This window comes from Panthera uncia, chromosome C2, assembly GCF_023721935.1.
Source record: "Panthera uncia isolate 11264 chromosome C2, Puncia_PCG_1.0, whole genome shotgun sequence".
NCBI classification, from domain to species: Eukaryota; Metazoa; Chordata; class Mammalia; order Carnivora; family Felidae; genus Panthera; species Panthera uncia.
In genome coordinates, this window is record NC_064810.1 from 150,511,895 (window position 1) to 150,530,956 (window position 19,062).

General features: G+C 45.8%; 1 protein-coding gene across 7 annotated transcripts in view; it reads right to left on the minus strand.

The window, feature by feature from the left end:
- The window catches only part of MLH1 (mutL homolog 1), a 43,450-nt gene that overhangs the window by 3,254 nt on the left and 21,134 nt on the right, over positions 1–19,062 (minus strand). For all 7 annotated transcript variants that reach the window (XM_049629033.1, XM_049629031.1, XM_049629030.1 and 4 more), the window contains 4 exons: positions 14,101–14,477; positions 12,382–12,530; positions 5,056–5,164; positions 3,090–3,153 (listed from right to left, as the gene is read on the minus strand). In XM_049629033.1, the coding sequence (XP_049484990.1) occupies positions 3,090–3,153; positions 5,056–5,164; positions 12,382–12,530; positions 14,101–14,477 (699 nt within the window). The remainder of the gene's footprint in view (positions 1–3,089; positions 3,154–5,055; positions 5,165–12,381; positions 12,531–14,100; positions 14,478–19,062) is intronic.

Below are 19,062 nucleotides of genomic sequence, written 5' to 3' on the forward strand. Positions count from 1 at the left end.
AAAAAAAAAAAAAAAAATAAGATGCCTAAATTGTCTTTCATTTCTCCCCTTCTGTCATTACCGTGGCCATACATCTTACTTTTACGCATGTTAGGAACCTACACAACATCGTTAGTAATTTTCATAATGGAGGAGTCGATGAAAGGACCTGACGATTCTAAACGTTTACACACTCAGTAACAGCTTTAAAGTCTACGAAGGACCAAACGAATGGAAATGGAAAGAGAAAAGGACAAGTTCACAATGATAGAGGTTTCAATACCACCCTTTTTAAAAAATAAACTGGAACAAGTAGACAGAAAATCGGGATCCATAAGATCTGATCATCACTGTCAACCTGCTATGCTTGCCATTCCTAGAACACTCTACTCAACCAGACCAAAATGCAAATTCCTTTCAAGTGTGCACGGATCAGCACAGACCAGACTCTGGGCCATAAGACAAATCTCAGTAATGTAAAAGGATTCAAGTATGTTCTCTGACCAAAATGGAATTAAATTAGAAATCAATAACAGATATCAAGTCACTGGAAAATCTCCAAATCACTGGAAACAACATATTTCTAAATAACCTGTGGGTCAAAGAAGAAACCAAAAGGGAAATAGAATATTTTGAACAGGATGAAAACAAAAATGACTTGTCAAAAGTTGTGGGAGGCAGCTAAAGCAGCACCTACAGGAAATTTATTGGCACTTGAACACCTACATTAGAAAAGAAGAAAGATGTCAAATCAGTGACCTCAGCTTCCACCTTGGGAAATTTGAAACAGAAGAGCAAATTAAACCCAAAATAAGTAGAAAGGAAATAATAAGGATCAGAGTACATACCAGTGAAATAGAAAACTGGGAAACAACAGAGAAAACTCAATGAAACCAAAAGTCAGTTCTTTGAGATCAATACAATTGATAAACTTCTAGCCACACTGATTAGGTTAAAACGAGAGGACATACATTCCCAGTATTAGGAATGAGAGAGGATCTGCACATTAAAAGAATTACAAAAGGGGCGCCTGGGTGGCTCGGTCGGGTAAGCGTCCGACTTCAGCTCAGGTCATGATCTCACGGCCTGTGAGTTCAAGCCCCGCGTTGGGCTCCGTGCTGACAGCTCAGAGCTTGGATCCCACTTCGGATTCTATGTCTCCCTCTCTCTCTGTTCCTCCCCCACTCGTACTCTGTCTCACTGTCTCTCTCTCAAAAATAAATAAAGAATAAAAAAAAAAAAATTTTTTTTAAAGGAATTAGAAAAAATACTATGAACAACTTCATACCACTAAGTTTGAAAACTTCAATGAACAAATTCCTTGAAAGAAACAAAAACCAAAGCTCAGTCAAGAAGCAAAAGACAACCTGAATAGTTATCTATGAAAGAAATTGAATTTGTAGCTAAAAACCTTCCCATGAGGAAATCTCTAGGCCCAGGTGGCCTCATTGAATTTTACTAGACATTTAAGGAATAAACACCAATTCTACACAGAGGGGGTGCCCCCCCCCATTCATTCTATGAAACCAGTATTATGCTGATACCAAAACCAGACAAAGACTACAACAAAAATAAAAACCAGTATCATTCATGAATATATATGTAACAATTGTAAACAAAATTCTAGAAAATCTATTTCATAAACCATACAGAGAAAAGACAGATACCATATGTTTTCACTCTTATGTGGATCCCGAGAAACTTAATGGAAACCCATGGGGGAGGGGGAGGGAAAAAAAGAAAAAGAGATTAGAGTGGGAGAGAGCCAAAGCATAAGAGACTTAAAAACTGAGAACAAACTGAGGATTGATGGGGGGTGGGAGGGAGAGGTGGGTGGGTGATGGGTACTGAAGAGGGCATTTTTTTGGGATGAGCACTGGGTGTTGTATGGAAACCAATTTGACAATAAGTTTCATAAAAAAAAATTAAAAAAAAAATAAAAAAATAAATCTATTTCAATAACATATAAAAAGAATAATACATCATGTACAGGCAGCGTTCATTCCAGGATTTCAAGGTTGGTTTTTAACATGAAAACCAATGTAATTCATTATGTTAACAAATTAAAAAAGAACACCATGCAATCATCTTAACAGGTGCAGAAAAAACATTTGAAAAAACTCAATATCCATTCCTGAATAAAAACTCTAAGCAAGCAAGAACAGAAGGGAACTTCCTCAACCTCACAAGGGACATCTCATCTCTACATACAGCAGAAAGCATACTTGATTCTGAAAGCTGAATGTGTCTGCCCCTAAGATCAGGAACAAGAGAAGGATTTCCATGCTCACCACTTGTATCCAACATTGTACTAAGGGTCTAGCCAGTGCAGTCAGGGAAGAAAAAGAAAAGCCATCCAGACTGGACAGGAAAAATAAAAGTGCCTTTATTCATACAGAGGCCACGTAGTAACTGATGGAATCTGTAAGAAAGCTACTAGGACTCCTAAGTGAGTTTGTCAAGATTGCAAAGTACAAGATCAACACACGAAAACACCTGTGTTTCTATGTACTAGCAACAAACAATTGGAAGACTTTTAACATGCCATCTATAATTGTGTCGAAGCGTGTGAGATGCTAAGGGATAAATCTAACAAAAGACTTTCTCCCCCAATTGATCTGTAAATTAAAGATACTCCCAAGAAAAATCCCAGAAGGCTTTTTTTGTAGTTTGTCACCCCTAAAAAGAAGACATAAACCTACATAGATAAGTAGTAGTATTTTAACTCTAAATTAAAATTAAGCAATGAAAAAGTCTTGCAAGAAATGACCTGATATTGTCAGCTGGGGCTGGTTGTACTTGGGTCATGGGCCTTAGAGGATGTTTATTTCTATTTTTATCTCTTTACAAGTTTTCCTAAGTAGATATGTATTAACTTATATAACAATAAACACGTGTTTAAGCTTGGCTACCAAATGATTGTTCTGCTTTGTATAAAACTGTTATAACTAAAGACACTTCCATCTACAAATCATACAACATAGACACTGTCCTAAGCATAGTTAGAAAAATCTAACATCCTGCAAATCAGATATTAGGGTAGAGCTATTATTTTCAGAAATGACCAGCTGTTGGAACTTTCAGAAGTGAGAAGCAGGAAATAAACTTACCGACAGCCTCAGAACACCAAAATTGGCAAAATCATAAATGAGTATCTGGTAGAACAGTTCTTCACTGAAAATAAAAATGAAGTGACTTTAAGGAAAGGCTAGATCCATGCTTCAGAGCCAAGCAGCCAGAACAAAGGGGAGAAATAACCCCTGAAACACGGATGGGTCAAAGGGACGCTTCCGCCTTGCTGTGGAGCCTTCTCGGCAGTCTACGGAGACCTCCTCCCCCTCCACAACGCCGGGCCCCCTGCGTGCTCCAGCCACGGCTTTAGCTCTCTGGCCTCCACATGCAGCTTAGAGCACTAAGACTAAGTCACCCATGCTCTGTCCCCACCCCCTGGTGCTGCAAAAGGCGCTTGAATGCCCTGTAGGTGAAATTTAAGGGATTTTTGTTTGCTTACCTTTTCCCCACTTACAAAGAATCCTATAAACCACTTTTTTTTTTTTTTTTTTTTTTTTTTTAACAATTCACCATTAAAAATGGTGTGGAGTGAATAGGGAGGGTAGGAGACTTGCTAAATAATCACCAGTGGACACAAGGCAGAATTAGACCACCCTGGTGTATGGTGTAGGATGATGCGCTGGCTGGCAACATTCCAGAAGCAGTGGAAAAGTACACAAGACACTGAACCCCTTACACAACACAGCACTGAAATAAATGGCACTTTATAGTTCTTAAGCAATCCGAACCACACACGGCTGTTTAAAGACTTCTTTTCATTATCAGTCAAAGTAGACAAAGCACCCGGTACACTCGCATTCTAGTGGGGAAACCGAGGCACCCAGTAAGTACCTGACTTGTCCCAGGTCAGAGTTAATAAGGTGGAAGAGGAAGGAGCTGAACCCAGACACTGCACGCTGAACCTGGTTCTCAATCGGAGAAACCATTCACATTCATCACTAGCTGAAATTCTAGGACTGGCCTGGATTTCTGTTTGTGAAGTGAAAGACCCTGACCACAACCGTGATTTGGATGGAGCCTCGGAAATGCACTCACACATGCTGGAAAAGCAGGAAGAAGGGCAGGCGAATTCCTAACACATTAGTAAGAGACCGCTCACCGGACAAGCCAAAGGATCCTCAAAGCAAAGACCATGGACCTTGGACAGAGCTGCACCAAAAGGGCGTAGGAGGAGTGAGTTCTTAGCCAAAGAGGTGTACGAGCCAACAGTGGGCTGCACGAGGGCAGTTTCTAGGTGAGGGAGATCAAATTGGTCTTCACCTGTGTGCCGCCCCCAAGCAACGTCCAGTGGCCGCCCCGCTCACAGGCTCCAGAGGCTGAGGCAACCGCGGGGCTCAGTGGGCAGGGGCCCCACGGGGACAAGCGAGGTCTCGTAGATGTAGGGCGGCAGCACCCTCCCCTCTGTGCCGCCTACTCGAGGAGATACTTAATACAGCTTCTAGACTCACTAGGAGCTCACCCACCAAGCTCTGTGGAAACAATCAACAGAAATGTCGCCGGCTACGTGCAGAGCAAATGGCACTGCTGTGATCACCTTTCTGTGCTCGTCAGCCCCACAGGCAGGTGTGGTGGCGAGGGTAAGCCTTGGCTGCGCTCGCGGAGGAGGAAAGGGGGCCTCAGGTCTTCTTCCTCTTGCGTCCCACAGTACCCCGCTGCACACGGCAGATGCTAGAATTCACCAGCACCAAGCCCTAAACACCTGGTTCACCGGGGCCAACATTTACTGAGCTCCAAGAAGCTTCCAAACATTAGGCTTCTCCTGTCATTTCCTATCCTCACAAAACCCTGCAAGTTAAGTAGTGATTTCCAAATTTGCAGATGGGAAATCTGAGACACAGTTTAGGAAAGTACCTTGTCCCCGGTCACATAAATGGTAAATGGCTGAGCCTGGATTTGAAACCATTATCCGCCTGGACCTTTCCAAACACCTCATGCCTTTTGTGCCTGTGCCTGCAAGACCTTCCTTGTAGTGGCCCTGCTTTCCTCACACACTCACTCATTTACCTAAGTTTGGTGGTGTTGAGAAGGTATAGCTTGGTCTGATGCTGTGCCAAGGCCCACTGAGGATTCACGCAGCCCACAAAGGAGTGGTTGTGCAGCATCTCTCGGAGAGCTGGAAGACAAAAAGCAGGTTACGTAATGACATCTGACCCTCTGCAGCCCATCTGACTCTCTGAAACCCAACACACCAAGTACCAGGACTAGAGACAACAACGCAACAAAAAGCTGCCCAAGGACAAATGAATACTCGAAGATCACAACCTAAGGCAAAGCAAGGAGCCAGAGAAGTACTGTGAGGCGTGAAGCCAGGTTCACCCAAAGGCACCAGAGGAAGCTCAGGAATCACGAATGCTAGACTTTGCAGGCTCTGACGGGGAGAAAAGGAAAAATAAAAATCTAGGACTGGTTTGAAATGGGGAGGCTCACAGGAGACCTCTTCCCTGGCACGTGAAGCTGCACCTTCCAGCCAAAGAGAAGAAATACTGTGTCCCGTGCCCTCCAAGGGCAGTGGGCAAAACTCTACCCACCTCAAGTCTGGGTGTTGGGAGCAAAGAAAAACATTACAGCCCTGAGAATCTATAACCCCGATGAGCGCGTCGCCTAAAACCTTGTATGGAGATTACAGCTTGACGTGATTCGGGGCTGACTGTTCCTCCAGGTCCCTGATAGAATCAAATGCAAACTCTCTGTTTCAATCCAGGCTTCAAATAATCCCCCACAGATAAAATACCAGGAACTAGCAGTCAAAAAATTACAAAACACACAAAGAATGCACCAGGAATTAGAATCCAGAAGAAACCGCATGACCTCTGCAAAGGCTCAGAGACTGGAAATACCAGCAGAAAAGAGAAAATATGTATGTTCAGTATGCTTAAGAGGGATTAAAATAATGAATAAGTAGCAGGAGGCTATCAGAAATGATCAAGATTTCCAAAAGAACTCAAATTTCTAAAAATGAAAAATATAATAATTGAAATTAAAAATCAAGACGGACTTCACAACAGATTAGACAAAGCTGGCAAGGTAATTAACTGGAATGTAGGTCTAAATAAATTATCCAGAATGCAGCATAGAGAGACAAAGAGATGAAAACTATGGGGAACAGCTTATGCAACATGGAGGATAATAAATATGTAACTCGAGTTCCGGAAGGGGCAGAGGGCACGGGGAGAGACAATATTTGCTGACTTTGAAGACAAAGATATCAGAGACTATCTCAGAAGTGACATAAGACACCAAGCCTCAGCTCCAGGAGGCCCAACAAAACCCACATTTGGTGCATAGAGATACTGCAGGACACTAAAGAAGAGACCTTAAGGGGCACGTGGGTGGCTCAGTCGGTTAAATGTCTGACTCTTGATCTTGGCTCAGGTCATGATCTCATGGTTCCTGAGTTCAAACCCCAAGTCAGGCTCTGTGCTGCCAGTGTGGAATTGCTTGAGATTCTCCCTCCCCCTCTCTGCCCCTCCTCTGCTTGTGCCCTCTCTCTCTCTCTCAAAACATTAAAGAAAAAAAAAAAAAAAGAGTGCTTAAAAGCACTCAGAGACAAAAGAGAGACTACCCACAAAGTAATAAAATATAACACCGATAGCTGGATTTGCAGCAACAGTGGAAGCTGAAAAATGATAGAACACCTTCAATGCATTAAGAAAAGGTAATTTCTTTGCCAACTGGCAATTTCAATTGCCAATCTGGAATTTTAAAACCAGCAAAAACACTTTTCAAAATGCGGATGAACTGGACCGAAACAAACTCAGTTTGCCACCCAAGACCTCACCAAAGGATGTGCTTCAGGTAGACCATGAAAGATCTCAGGGAAAGAATTATGAGCAAATATTTGCTAAATCCAAACAAGCAATAACATATTATGGAACAATATGATATCCACATGAAAACCATGAATCTAACACTGTCCACCAAAGACAAATTCCAGGAGGACTAGGGATTTACACAAAGCATTTTACGAGGCAATGTAAGAGTGTATCTTTAATTACCCCACAGTTGGCAAGGATCTTCTAAATAAGATTTAAAAAGCCAGTCTGTAAAGAACGATTCATAAAATCTGCCTATGTTAAATCTAAGAATTTCTGTTCATGAAATAAGTGTTTGTTTAAGAAAAGATGGAGGATGGGGCGCCTGGGTGGCTCAGTCGGTTAAGCGTCCGACTTCAGCTCAGGTCACGATCTCACAGTCCGTGAGTTCGAGCCCCACGTCGGGCTCTGGGCTGATGGCCTGGAGCCTGCTTCTGATTCTGTGTCTCCCTCTCTCTCTGCCCCTCCCCTGTTCATGCTCTGTCTCTCTCTGTCTCAAAAATAAATAAAAACGTTAAAAAAAAAAAAAAAATTTAAGAAAAGATGGAGGAGTCCTAAACTGGGAGAAGATGTTTTCATGTAATGGATTACCATCTGGAATATATGAAGAACTCCTCAAATCAGTTCGAAAAGGCCAAAACCCAACAGAAAAATGGGCAAAAAACTTGAACAGGCACTTAAGGGGAAACATACTTAAATTTATTAGTACTCACAGAGATGCAAATATAAAACTACCATTAGCTACCATTTCACAAACACTAAACCGGTAAAAAGTCTGACAGGATCAAATGCTGGACAGAAAGCAGAACAAATCCAACTTCTGTACATCGTTGGTGGGACCAACAATGTGCACATTTATCCGATCCTTCTGAAAAACAATTTATCATCTTATGACCCAGGAGTAGCTCTCCTACATATATACCCATAGCCAAGCTTCCAAACCTGCGTGCCAAGCTCTTGAATCTCCCGTGTCCAAGAGTGGGGTGGAGTATGAGGAAGCAGGGATGAGGCCATGTGAGTCTCTAAATGTCCCTCGACAGCAGAGTGAATGAACAAATGTGCAGTAATAGTCACTAAGTGGAAACTATTACATAAAAAAAGTAAACCAGAGCTATATGTAATAAAATGGACGAATCCTAGGAACATAAGCATAGATACATACATATATAGGTAGCAAAAAAAACACAGTATGATTCCATTTATGTAAAATTTAAAACTTGCAGGCTAAACAAATTTTTTAGGGCTACAAATAGGGGTGGTAAAAATAGATTATAAAGAAAAGAAATAACAATCACAAAATTTAGGAAAGTGGTTACCTTTAAGGGAAGGGGAAGGGGGTGGATTAGGGAAGAAGCACCTAAGAGATTCAAAGGTGATCAGCAATGCTCTCTCTTCAGCAGATGTTCACATGTTTTCCTCTATAGGTCCTATGTAAATATTTTATAAATTTGATTTTGTATTTACCAGTGTGTGTGTGTGTGTGTGTGCGCGCGCGCGCGCGTTTTAAATGGAAGAGCAAAAAATACCACCACCCGGAATGGGGGAAAGCGGTTTGGAAACCACAGAAAAGGGTCTGGGGACAGCAATAAGCCTGTACATCATGTTTTCACTATACAGCACTTTTCTGTTTAAGCTTGGGCACCACAAGTGAATTCTCATATTGTTACATAAATTCTGTAATACTCTCTGCCCCCCCAACCCCCAGTAAGAAGAGGCTTTTTTTCCCCTTCATTTTTAGAATGAAGCGTTCCCCTCTGTTACCACTGGAAACTCAATGTCTCTACGGGATGTTCTGCGTAGGCGGGAAATGATTATTTTAAAAGCTGGAGAACGTCAAATAATCTTGAATAACGAGGCACTGGAGGAAAGAAAAGCAGTGTAATCCACTAAAAAAAGGGTCAGAGATTTTTCCACACAGATTTCTCATGGAACCCTCTGGCGCATCCCGGCTACTGAGGCGCGGCCCTGCACCCTGGGCGGGGAAGGCAGGAGGGGTCTGCTGGCGTCTGCCGTGGGGCCCCCACAGGTGCTCCTTCATGCAGATGGGACTCTTCTTCCCTGGGCTTCCTGAGGCTGCTCGGCCCTCTTCACCACCTCTTAGCTGGACCTCGAGCACCTCGATTTCACGCTTCCTCTAAATATCTCCACAGCCTTATTAGTCCATGGGCATTTCCCTGCCATTCTGCCGGCAGCAAAACGGGACAGATCCCTCTGCGCTTCAAGGCCAAACCACACATCTGAGTGCTCGATGGAGGCTCTGGGTCTCAGTGTGTTTTTCCGAGAAGCAGCAAGTAAAGCCAAACCCGATGGAAGCGCGAGCAGTCCTCTACTTCTGAGCGGCCATCTGCAGAGCAGAAGCTCGGCGCCCTGCAGGCCTGCCTTCCAGAAGCCAACGGGTGCCCAGCCTGTGGCTGCTGTCGGAAATGGCCTGGAAGCTCTCCCGGTCTGGTCTCTCCCCGGGCTCGGCTGACGTGGCCTTCTATCTGTGACAGAGTATCTTGCCTTACCTTAGGTGGTAGCCGGTTACTTACTAAACACTCCCCACAACACCCTGGTGTCCTGTAGGGCAGGGGTCAAGGCCCATTCACCTCACTTTCTGCCTCAGGGCTTGGCATCGAGCATCTGTGCGGAGAAGATACTTGACAAATGTCTGCCAAGCTGATTTCCTGTACTAAAAGAAACTATCATCTGGGGACAGGCCATGTAAAAGTATGAACATTTAGACAGACCCAGGACTGTTCGCCAAAGATCAAGAAAGTGAAACCGTGGATAAAAAGTAAAGCACATTTTTACATTCAAATGATAGCAAAAGACATTACGACATTCCTTATCCTCATAAATTAACAGGTCAAAATTACGGGACTAGCAGGTTTAGTCATTACTAATCCGAGATGAGCCTAATTCCATGCAGCATCCAGTTAACTGGAAACTGGGCCAAAATTTAACCTCATTTCTTGACTCAAAGTGTGCCCACCAGGAGTGGGGAAATCCAGCAGACTCAAGAGAGCTGTCCGAGTGTTCAACTCTGACATCCTTCGCAATAAAGATTCACCTCCCGGGCTACTCCCCTCAATCCTGAGTCCACCCACCAGGCACTGTGTGGACACCAACAGGGAGGCGGGGAGTGCGAGAGACGCGATCCCTGCACAGACAACACGATCGCGTATTGCAGATTATTCGTAGATCGAATAACCACACAAATAAGCACAACTAAGGATGTCGCTACAAGGAGGGTATCCCGTACTTCTTTCCTGGGTTAGGGGCACAGCCAGCCTCTGCGGGGGAGCAGTCAGGCTGTTGGTCTGCTGAGGCCGGTGGCCCACCTCACCACATCCGAGCTTCAGGGAAATCCCGGTACAGCATTCACCTCAAAGACCAGCAGCTTCCCGCACCTGGGGCTGTGGGGGTGTAAACCACACGCCAGCGGGCAGGACCCAAGGCAGAGGTCCTTCCCCTTGGACGCGGGCTGGCGCTGACGAGGCCCACACACGGTATCCTGGATGTTCACCACTAGGGCCCAGGAAGGCTGTTGCAGAGCATGAAAACGATGCCCCAAAAAGGTGAACAAATTTCCGAGGGGCTCCAGCAGCACGCTTCCGGCTCCCTGCACTCCCACACCACGGGCACTACTCCTCCTGTAAGCCCCTCCCCGGCGCATCTGAAAAACCAGCCTCAGATGCGGGATCGGATCACAAGGTGCACCTGCCCACACAGGCAGGTGATTGTTTAGCATCTGAATCCCGGGCCGGCCACCTCGTGCGCAGGCCGTGCCAGTCACGACCCGCCCTCACCACGGCGTGTCCCTGGGCCTGTTTCTGACTGCCTCGATGTTCCAACTCATCTGTCCTCTCCATCTCCCATTCCACGTCCCCATCTTCAAAACACCTAACAGCAGCTGCTCTCACAGAGCGATTCTAGTTCAACGACATAACGCGTACAAAGACACAATTCGGGAACACCTAGATTCATCAACTGAGCCTCAGCGACGGACGCTACACCTGATCCAAAGTGATGTAGGTTAGCTTGACGCTGCACCAAAAATAGTTTGCAACCAGTCAGAAGTTTCTTGAAACCTGAACTTTAAGTAGCTTGCTTTGCACGAGGGAGACAAACCCTCAAGGAAGACTCAGTCAATTCCAAGTCTGAGGGAGGCTGTCAATGAAACTACTGTGAGCAAGCCTGCTAAATAAATCAAGCTAACAGCCCACCGCTCTTACATTATTTTAAATGGTTGTGAAAGTCCCCAGCTTGAAAGCCAGTAAATGGAAGGGCAACCAGAACAAATCTTCACGGAAACAAAAGCCAGAAGCCAACTGGCAACTACTCCTGCAACTGGCAGGACCTCAGTCACAGGAAGCGTTTACTCTTGCCATGTGTGGAGACACCTATGTCTTTGCCCACGTGCGGACGAAGGGCCAGAGTGCAAAGAAAAGAGAGAACACGGCAAGGCAAATGGAGGCCTTCCTGAATTTGTTCACACAGGGGATGAGTGTGACAGAGAAAAATGGAAGGGGCCGCTGAGTCATGGCAGCCGCTTTACAAGATTGAGGATTAGTGTGGAAAGTGCTAAATTCACCTCGGCCACTCAGGACGTTATGAGTTAATCCAGGTGTCCTATTTTAAGACACAGTGTTGAAATGTGACTGCTCTAATCAAGAAATGAGTTGCACGTGGAAAATGGAAAGGCCATGGCTGAACCGTGTGGCCTGCAGTGCAGACCTGCCGTCTGGAGCCTGGAGCCGGGTCGTCTACACTTGAAGCACGACTGACTCATTAGGTGGTGACAGCTCTTTGGTGGGGCCACCGTTATACTCCTCAATCCCTCCCTGGTCAGTTCACGCCCAGGAGGGCACTAGCCCCCTTTAATTCCTAAACCACGTTAGTTTTGAAGTCACAGGGACCAAAATGGAGCTTCTATACTCAAGGATTATGAAAAGCTATTTCTCAGGAAGATGATGTTGACTTATGTCTTCATCTTCAGGATATAAAAGTATCTACTGACTCTTTACTGTGTACAAGTCTTTTACTTACATTTTATCTCTAATCAACACAATCATCTTCAAGGGTAAAACTGATCTCATTTTACAGATGAGGAAAACCTGAGGCACAGCAAGGTTAAGTCACAACTTTAAGGTCACACAACAGAAGTGGTAGGGCCAGGATATCCACTCAGAGCCCTGCAAAGCCTGTGTGCTTCGGCAAGAGCACGTCCCAGCGAGGCTTAAGATTAAAGAATCTTGCTTTAATAAGGCTAAGAAACAAACTGAAGATAGTTTAAATGACTGCCTTACTCTGACTGCTGGGTTTAATGAGAATACCTATGATTATAATTAAAACCAAAGACTACTTTTCCCTTCCCTACCAGCTGAAAATCATCTGTAAGCTGCTGCTGCAGGTTAATAAAGGGAGGTCTGCTTGGCACACTGCGGTGGCCACCCTGACATAAATACTTCCTGCACTTGCAAAACCTTCACGTTCTGGCCCTCGGAGACCCCGACAGACCTTCGCACTTACGTACTCTCATGTCCCCGCTCATTAATTTCTTCCTGGAGGCTCAGGACACTGGTGAGGTTGATGATCCTTCTCCGGGGAGTACAAGCCACCGTCATTTCCTTCCGGGAATCATCTTCCACCATTTCCACATCGGAGCTTTCCCGGGGCTTCTTTCTGTGATGACGATAAGGAACCCAGAGATTACCATTCTTAAAAATTGTGTTTTTAAGTCAGCCAAATTTTGTGTATGCATTTGGAAGAGGGGACAGCTTCTTGTGCTGGCTATGCACGTCTGGGGCGGGGTCCTTGTGCGGGTGGCAGGCCAGCAAGATGGGTCTGTTTTCTAGCATACTGTGTGTCGGCTGACCCTGCGACCCCAGCAGCCGGCCCTGCACATAGCAGGACTCTGGAGTCACTCGCCCTGTGGGCTGCAGGGCCCTGAGCATGCGCGCTGACCTTGCCAAGTTTTGCTCGTTCAGTCCTGTATCAGACACGTAGAGTGCCAGCTCTGGGCAGCCACGCGCAAGGCAGACAAGGTGACTGCCCTCACCACACTTACTTTCTAGCTGGGGAGTCAGAAAGACACAGAAAAAAAGCTCATTTTAAGTAGCAACAAATACTAAGAAGAAAACTAAAAAAGGTAACACACGATGGGGCAGTGAGAGGGCCTCTGGCAAGAGGTGACATAGAAGTCCTGAGTGACAATAGGCCCAGAGCACGGCGAGAGCAAAGGGCGGAAGCTCAGGCAGTTCAGGTCAGCCACAGAGCAGAGTGGCCAAGCACGCTGTGGGACAGGGAAAGCGGGAGGCTGACGGGGAGGCAGGGTGGATGCACCCAGGTGCAAGGGGAAACGCTGGTTTTCAGCTGAGGAGTGATAGTTTCATTCCTGGTTTCAAAGGTTTCTTTTGACTGCTGTGTGGTAAAGAGCTGGTGGTGGTACCTCCCCCGGTGACAAACGGAAACCTAATCCTGCCCTGCAGGGCTGCTAAGAGTGTGCAGACAGTAACCACCACACAGCATCTTCTCCATAAGTGGCGGCACCCTTATTATTCTCTGGAAACAGCCCTCCAGGTTGTCTTGCCAGACCGACTTGGCAACGGGCAAACTGGAGTCCAGTAACGCGTCCAAATCCCAAAGGCCAATTTAGCGCCGGGGTTCCAGAGGCCCGCCACGGTGTGGATGGGCAGCCCTGGGCAAGCACCTGGGTGCCCGGTGCGGCACCCAAGCCCGCAGGTAAGGAATGTCCGCCTGGGGTCCCAGCGCTGCACCTCTGGAGAGCGTACCGGGTGCATGCTGGGAGCGCAGCTAAATGTCAGCTGTTATTACCGTCCACCCTTCTCCCGCTCTCACCGCCAGCCTGTGGGCTTAATATGAACTGGGAAAATGCATTTTTACTGAGAGGAGTGGGATGAAGGAGAACCCTCTGGATGTTTTAGGGTTGTCTCTAGTCACCTCTGCTATTGGGGCTGTATCAAAATCCAGTACTAAAAATAAAGGAGGAATCTTCTGATTTGTTTTTTCTGATGTGTGTTTAACTCACGCTTGGAACAATGGACATTTCAGATATTTCGCAGACTACTGGGTGGGGGACTCTCAAGCCATGGTCAAAGGCAGGGCACTGTCTCACTGGAGTCAGAGGCTGAGTCAGACAGAGAGAAGCTGCAGGTGGTTCGTGAAGTCGAGCCAGAAAGCAGTTTTAAGGGAGAACAGCAGACGCAAGCCGCTCCTCCCCCCGAGTCCATACCTGGGGTTACTTGGGCTGGAAGGGGGCCCTCTCTTCTCCGATGCTTGTGAAGTCCCCTCTGTTGCATCCCCCTCCAAGCCCTGATTTGTGGCAGCGACTGCAGCAGGCTCCGGGAGTTCGAGCATTTCCTCATCCTGCTGCCTGGCCCTGCCGCTGGAAGCCTCAGGCCCATCTTCTGGGACCACGGCCTGAGGCTGACCGGACAGAGCCTTGCTCACAGGCTGCATAAACGCATCGAGCTTCTGTTCCCGCGAATCTGTGCGGACCATCTGGTGAGCATAGACCTTGTCGCCGCTTCCAGAAGTGGATGAGGGGGGCACACCCATTGTGGACTTAACCACCTCCCCGGAGGGGCCAGCAAGACCTGGGAGTAAAGTCTGGGTCAAAAAAGAAGGTAGCGGATTAAAAACACTTTTTTTAAGTAAATAAGATTCCTAGCCACCATGATCTTTCAAGCTCAGTGGTATTTATGTAATATGAGATTCCTTTACGTTTGATGCTGAACTCTTACTGTATTCTATCTTATATGTTTCAATAAAGTAGGATCTATCAGAAAAAAAATATTAAAAAGAGGACAACGGGAAGATTTAGAACATGAGCTAACTAAGTCCAGGTTCCAGGGGCACCTGGCTGGCTCAGTTGGTAGAACAAGCCACTCTTGATCTTGGGGTTGTGAGTTCAAGCCTCAAAGTGTAGAGATAAATAAAAAGACGTTCTGGTCCCAAAGTGAAGCAGTACTGGAGAAAGAAGCCAGAACCAGGTAAGTCGTTAACAGAGGTAGTTATAATATAGGAGTTCTGACCAGAACTTGAAATTCAACAGATATTCCAGTAAAAAATTCGAAAGTTCAACAAAATCCTTATAATTTTAAAACTGGTTTCAAATGGGAAATATTAGTGTAAAGTTCTCCTATTTTTGTCTTTCTTTTTTCCTGCCATAAGAGGATTTCACTTTTTTTATTGTGGTAAAATAAACACAAAATTTACCACTTAACCATGTTCAAGCGTGTAGCTCTGTGGCATTAAGTATATCACATCACTGTGCAACCATCACCACCATCCATCTCTAGAACTTGTTCATCCACCCAAACTGAAACTTTGTCCCCATTCTCCCCTACTCACCAGCTCCTGGCAACTACTATCCTATTTTTAAATATACATATTTCCTAGCTCTGTCCACTGGCAAGGACTAAAGTCAATGACCACCCAGCAGCAGTAAGGACCCCTGGACCCCAGATTATAGTGTCTAAATACCATCCCACTAAAATAAACCAGATTTCCTTGGAGAAATGGCCAATTCCAGAGCTTGGGCTGGGAAAGTACGGAGTGAGTCTACAACATATTCTCTTGCCAGAAACAAGGAAACTATCAAAGACTAATGGAATTGGGTCATAAGGACAAGAGGATCAGCTTGAAGGGGATTTCGTTGGTCTAAGATGGGATAATTTGAGCATCCAAAATAAAAACGACTCTATGTAATTAAACTATATAGCTTTGTTAGCAGTTATGATAAAATACTAAGAGAAAAAGAAAAAACGGGAAGGAAGAGGGAGAGAGAGAGAGAGACAGTGAGAGAGGACAAAGTCATTAAACATCACTGCAGATCGCTAGGACACCAACTCATTCCTCTGCACATTGATAATTAAAGAGACAGAATTCAGCATTTACCCTTACTTTCTAGTATGAACTGTATTTCAGGATAACCAAAAAGCTCTAACAAATGAGGGAAAGTTATTGTATACAGAAGAATTACAGTTCAGTAATGTAGAAAAAATGATAAAATGAGAAAATCAATCTTGCAATCCTAGTGAAATAACAGAATCAGGTAATGGTCATCAATGAATGGTGAAACCATTAAGCTAAATATTCATGGAGAACTTAACAATGAAGGAAACAGGCTGTCACCAGCTGAACCCACTGATGAGTCTCATCACCAAAATGCATAACAAGTCAGTATGCGCCTCCTGCTGGGATGTGACCAAAAGTACAAGGCAAACACAAACTGCTTTTTAAATCTGAGTGTAATTATGCTAGTTTATAGGAATTCCCAGTTTACAGGAAATGTGGAGAATTAGAACAAGTTAAATGACACTAAGAAGAAGCAATCAGCCAAACAAAAATGTGCATTATTCCACAGGAAGCCTTTAGAATAAGCTAATAGGAACAACAAAAGATTGTACAGGGATTTTCTACTTTCAAAGAGATGTAAAAGAGATTGAAAGACAGATCAACTAAATACAATGGAACTTAAATGGATACAGATTTGAACAAAGCTACTTTATAAAAGGATGCTTTTTGGACAATTGAGATATCTGAATATGGATTGGATATTAAATGACATCATTATCATTGATATGTATAAAAGGACATTGTGATTATATAAGGAAAACATATTTAAAATTTTTTTAAATGCATAACAAAGTACTAGGGAAAAAAGTAAATGCCTGGAATGTGCTTTAAGGTACTCTTTCCCCTGGGGCGCCTGGGTGGCTCAGTCGGTTAAAGCAGCCGACTTAGGCTCAGATCATGGTCTTGAGGTTTGTGAGTTCAAACCCCACGTCAGGCTCTGTGCTGACAGCTCAGAGCCTGGAGCCTGCTTTGGATTCTGTGTCTCCCTCTCTCTCTGCCCCTCCCTTGCTCGTGCCTGTCTCTCTCTCTCTCTCTCTCTCTCTCTCTCTCTCTCTCTCAAAAGTAAATAAACATTAAAAAAATATATTTAACAAAATATTCTTTTCCCCACCCCCAAGCCAGAGAGGGAGAGGGAAAACAAATACGGCAAAATGTTGGTTGTTGAAGTTGGGTGATAGGTTCGTGGATAATTTGTGTATTATCCTCTTCCATGTATACTTAGAAATATTCAACGAATTAGATAACAAAAAGTCAAATAAAGTAGCAACTCTGCTCAAAAAAACAAAAAAAACCCAAAAAACCTTTCTTCATGGACAATATAAAACCTTTGCAACACACACAGGAAAATGAAGTAAATGCAGTTGACCCTTGAACAGAGCAGATTTGAAGGCCACGGGTCCGCTTACATGCAGGTTTTTTACAGTACAGTATTATAAGTGTATTTTCTCTTCCTTATGATTTTCTTAAAAACCTGAATTTCTTTTTTCTAGCTTACTTTATCGTAAGAATACAGTATGTAACACATACATAAAATACGTGTTAAATGACTGTTTACGTTATCGGTAAGGTTCCAGGCATCACTAGGCTACCAGTAGTTAAAGGCTTTGGGGAGTCAAATCTTATTCACAGATTTGTAACTGCACAGGGGGTCGGCACCCCAACCCCCGCCCTGAGTTTCAACTGCATTTGCTTCATTTGCTCGTGTAATATCCATAGGAGTGGAAATTAACATAAATACTTCGCAGACAGTAATTTTAAAGTCCAGAAAAGTGAAATACCTTGATGGAGTCGGAACAAGCCCAAGAGCCCCTGGGGTCTGTGATTTCCATACCAAATGGTTTCATTGCAAACCAGGGCTTGTGCTGTAGGCCCTGGGCAGTGTTGTGCAAGGCACAGATGCCAAGCAGGAGAGAAGGGATTCTGATTCCCCTCTAGGAGTGGGACAGCTCTGAGTTGAGACCCCACCACACACAGCAATGCTCCGAGGCTTGTGCCACCGCACCAGCAGAGGCAGGCCATCTGATCCAGAAATCACTTTCCTTCTGAAGACACACTGGTCAGAAATCTACTTAGTGGAAAATACAACGTAAGCCCACTAAATGAATCTGACTCCTGCAAAATAAGGCCAGGAGGAAGAGGAGTTCTTTTCCCAGTGCGGTCACAGACACAGCCCGGGACCTCTGGCAGATCCCTTCCTTGGATCTCAGATAGGACAGAGCGAGGGGTGGCCCCTCTGGCCCGGCCAGCGTGCTCCTCCTCTTCGTGTCCTGCTTTGAGCCCGTCCCCCTGCTCCACCCCCAGCCAAGCCCTGTCCGGGTCCCGGCAGTTCCAGATCTTCAACCCTCTGTGAGTGGAGCGACCTCCTCTGCCCAGACCCTCCTCTGCTTCTCCCAAACAGCTGCGGGTCTCCATCATGCTCCCCCGCAATCCCTGCCCCACTACGACCACAGGATGCTTCATAAAATGGCACATCAGACCTCAGCAAAAGCTCCTTAACATGCCAACAGAAATGTCTACGTGGGGGGACCTCTGCAGCCTCCTCTCCCCTCGGCCAGCTCCCCAACGGGCCCATGCTTGGGCCCCACCCTGGCTGCACATGACAGCACCTGGGAAAGTTGTCAAACTACTGATGTGCCACCTTGAGACTGAGCTCTTAGTCTGGAGAAGGCCCAGGCAAGGGTGTTTTCTAAGTTTCCCAGGTGATTCTACTGGCAGCAGGGTAAACACTGGACCCTGGAACTTCCATAACCTCAAACACGCATCTTCCTGCCCTCCCCGCCCCCAGGCCTCTCCTTCACTGTTTCTTCAGCCAGAAATAACTCTTTTCATTCCTCCTCTCCTTTGCCCATCTCATTCCTACTCAGCCTTCGGATCCCAGCCTCCGCATCCCTCCCTTCCCTTCCCTGACCGCCCAAGTCCGGGCAGGAGTCCCTCTTTCCCTCTCTCGTGAGATGTACTCTCTAGCAGGCTGGGGCGCCTCTGTGGAGGCAGGAACCGGCTATGGAGCATCCCCTGGCACCCAACGGAGTCCTGCCCACGGCGGGGGGGGGGTATCAGTGCACAGTTGCTGGGGAGCAGCCACAGACATAAACCAAGTAACAGTGATGGTTCCCACGTACCACACACTGCTGAGGGCCTCACCCGCGCACACCAGGTGCACAAACCCTCAGGGCGTGCGCGTTGCTCTCACCACCACCACGGCACTGCGAGGATTTGTGCGCCTGTCACCTCTGCGAGACGTGGGCCTCACGTGGCACCAGGGGCCCACCAAGAGTCACAGGAGATTGAGGGCTGGTTCCCAGGGAGAACTTCCTTCTGCCCGCCTGCCACACAA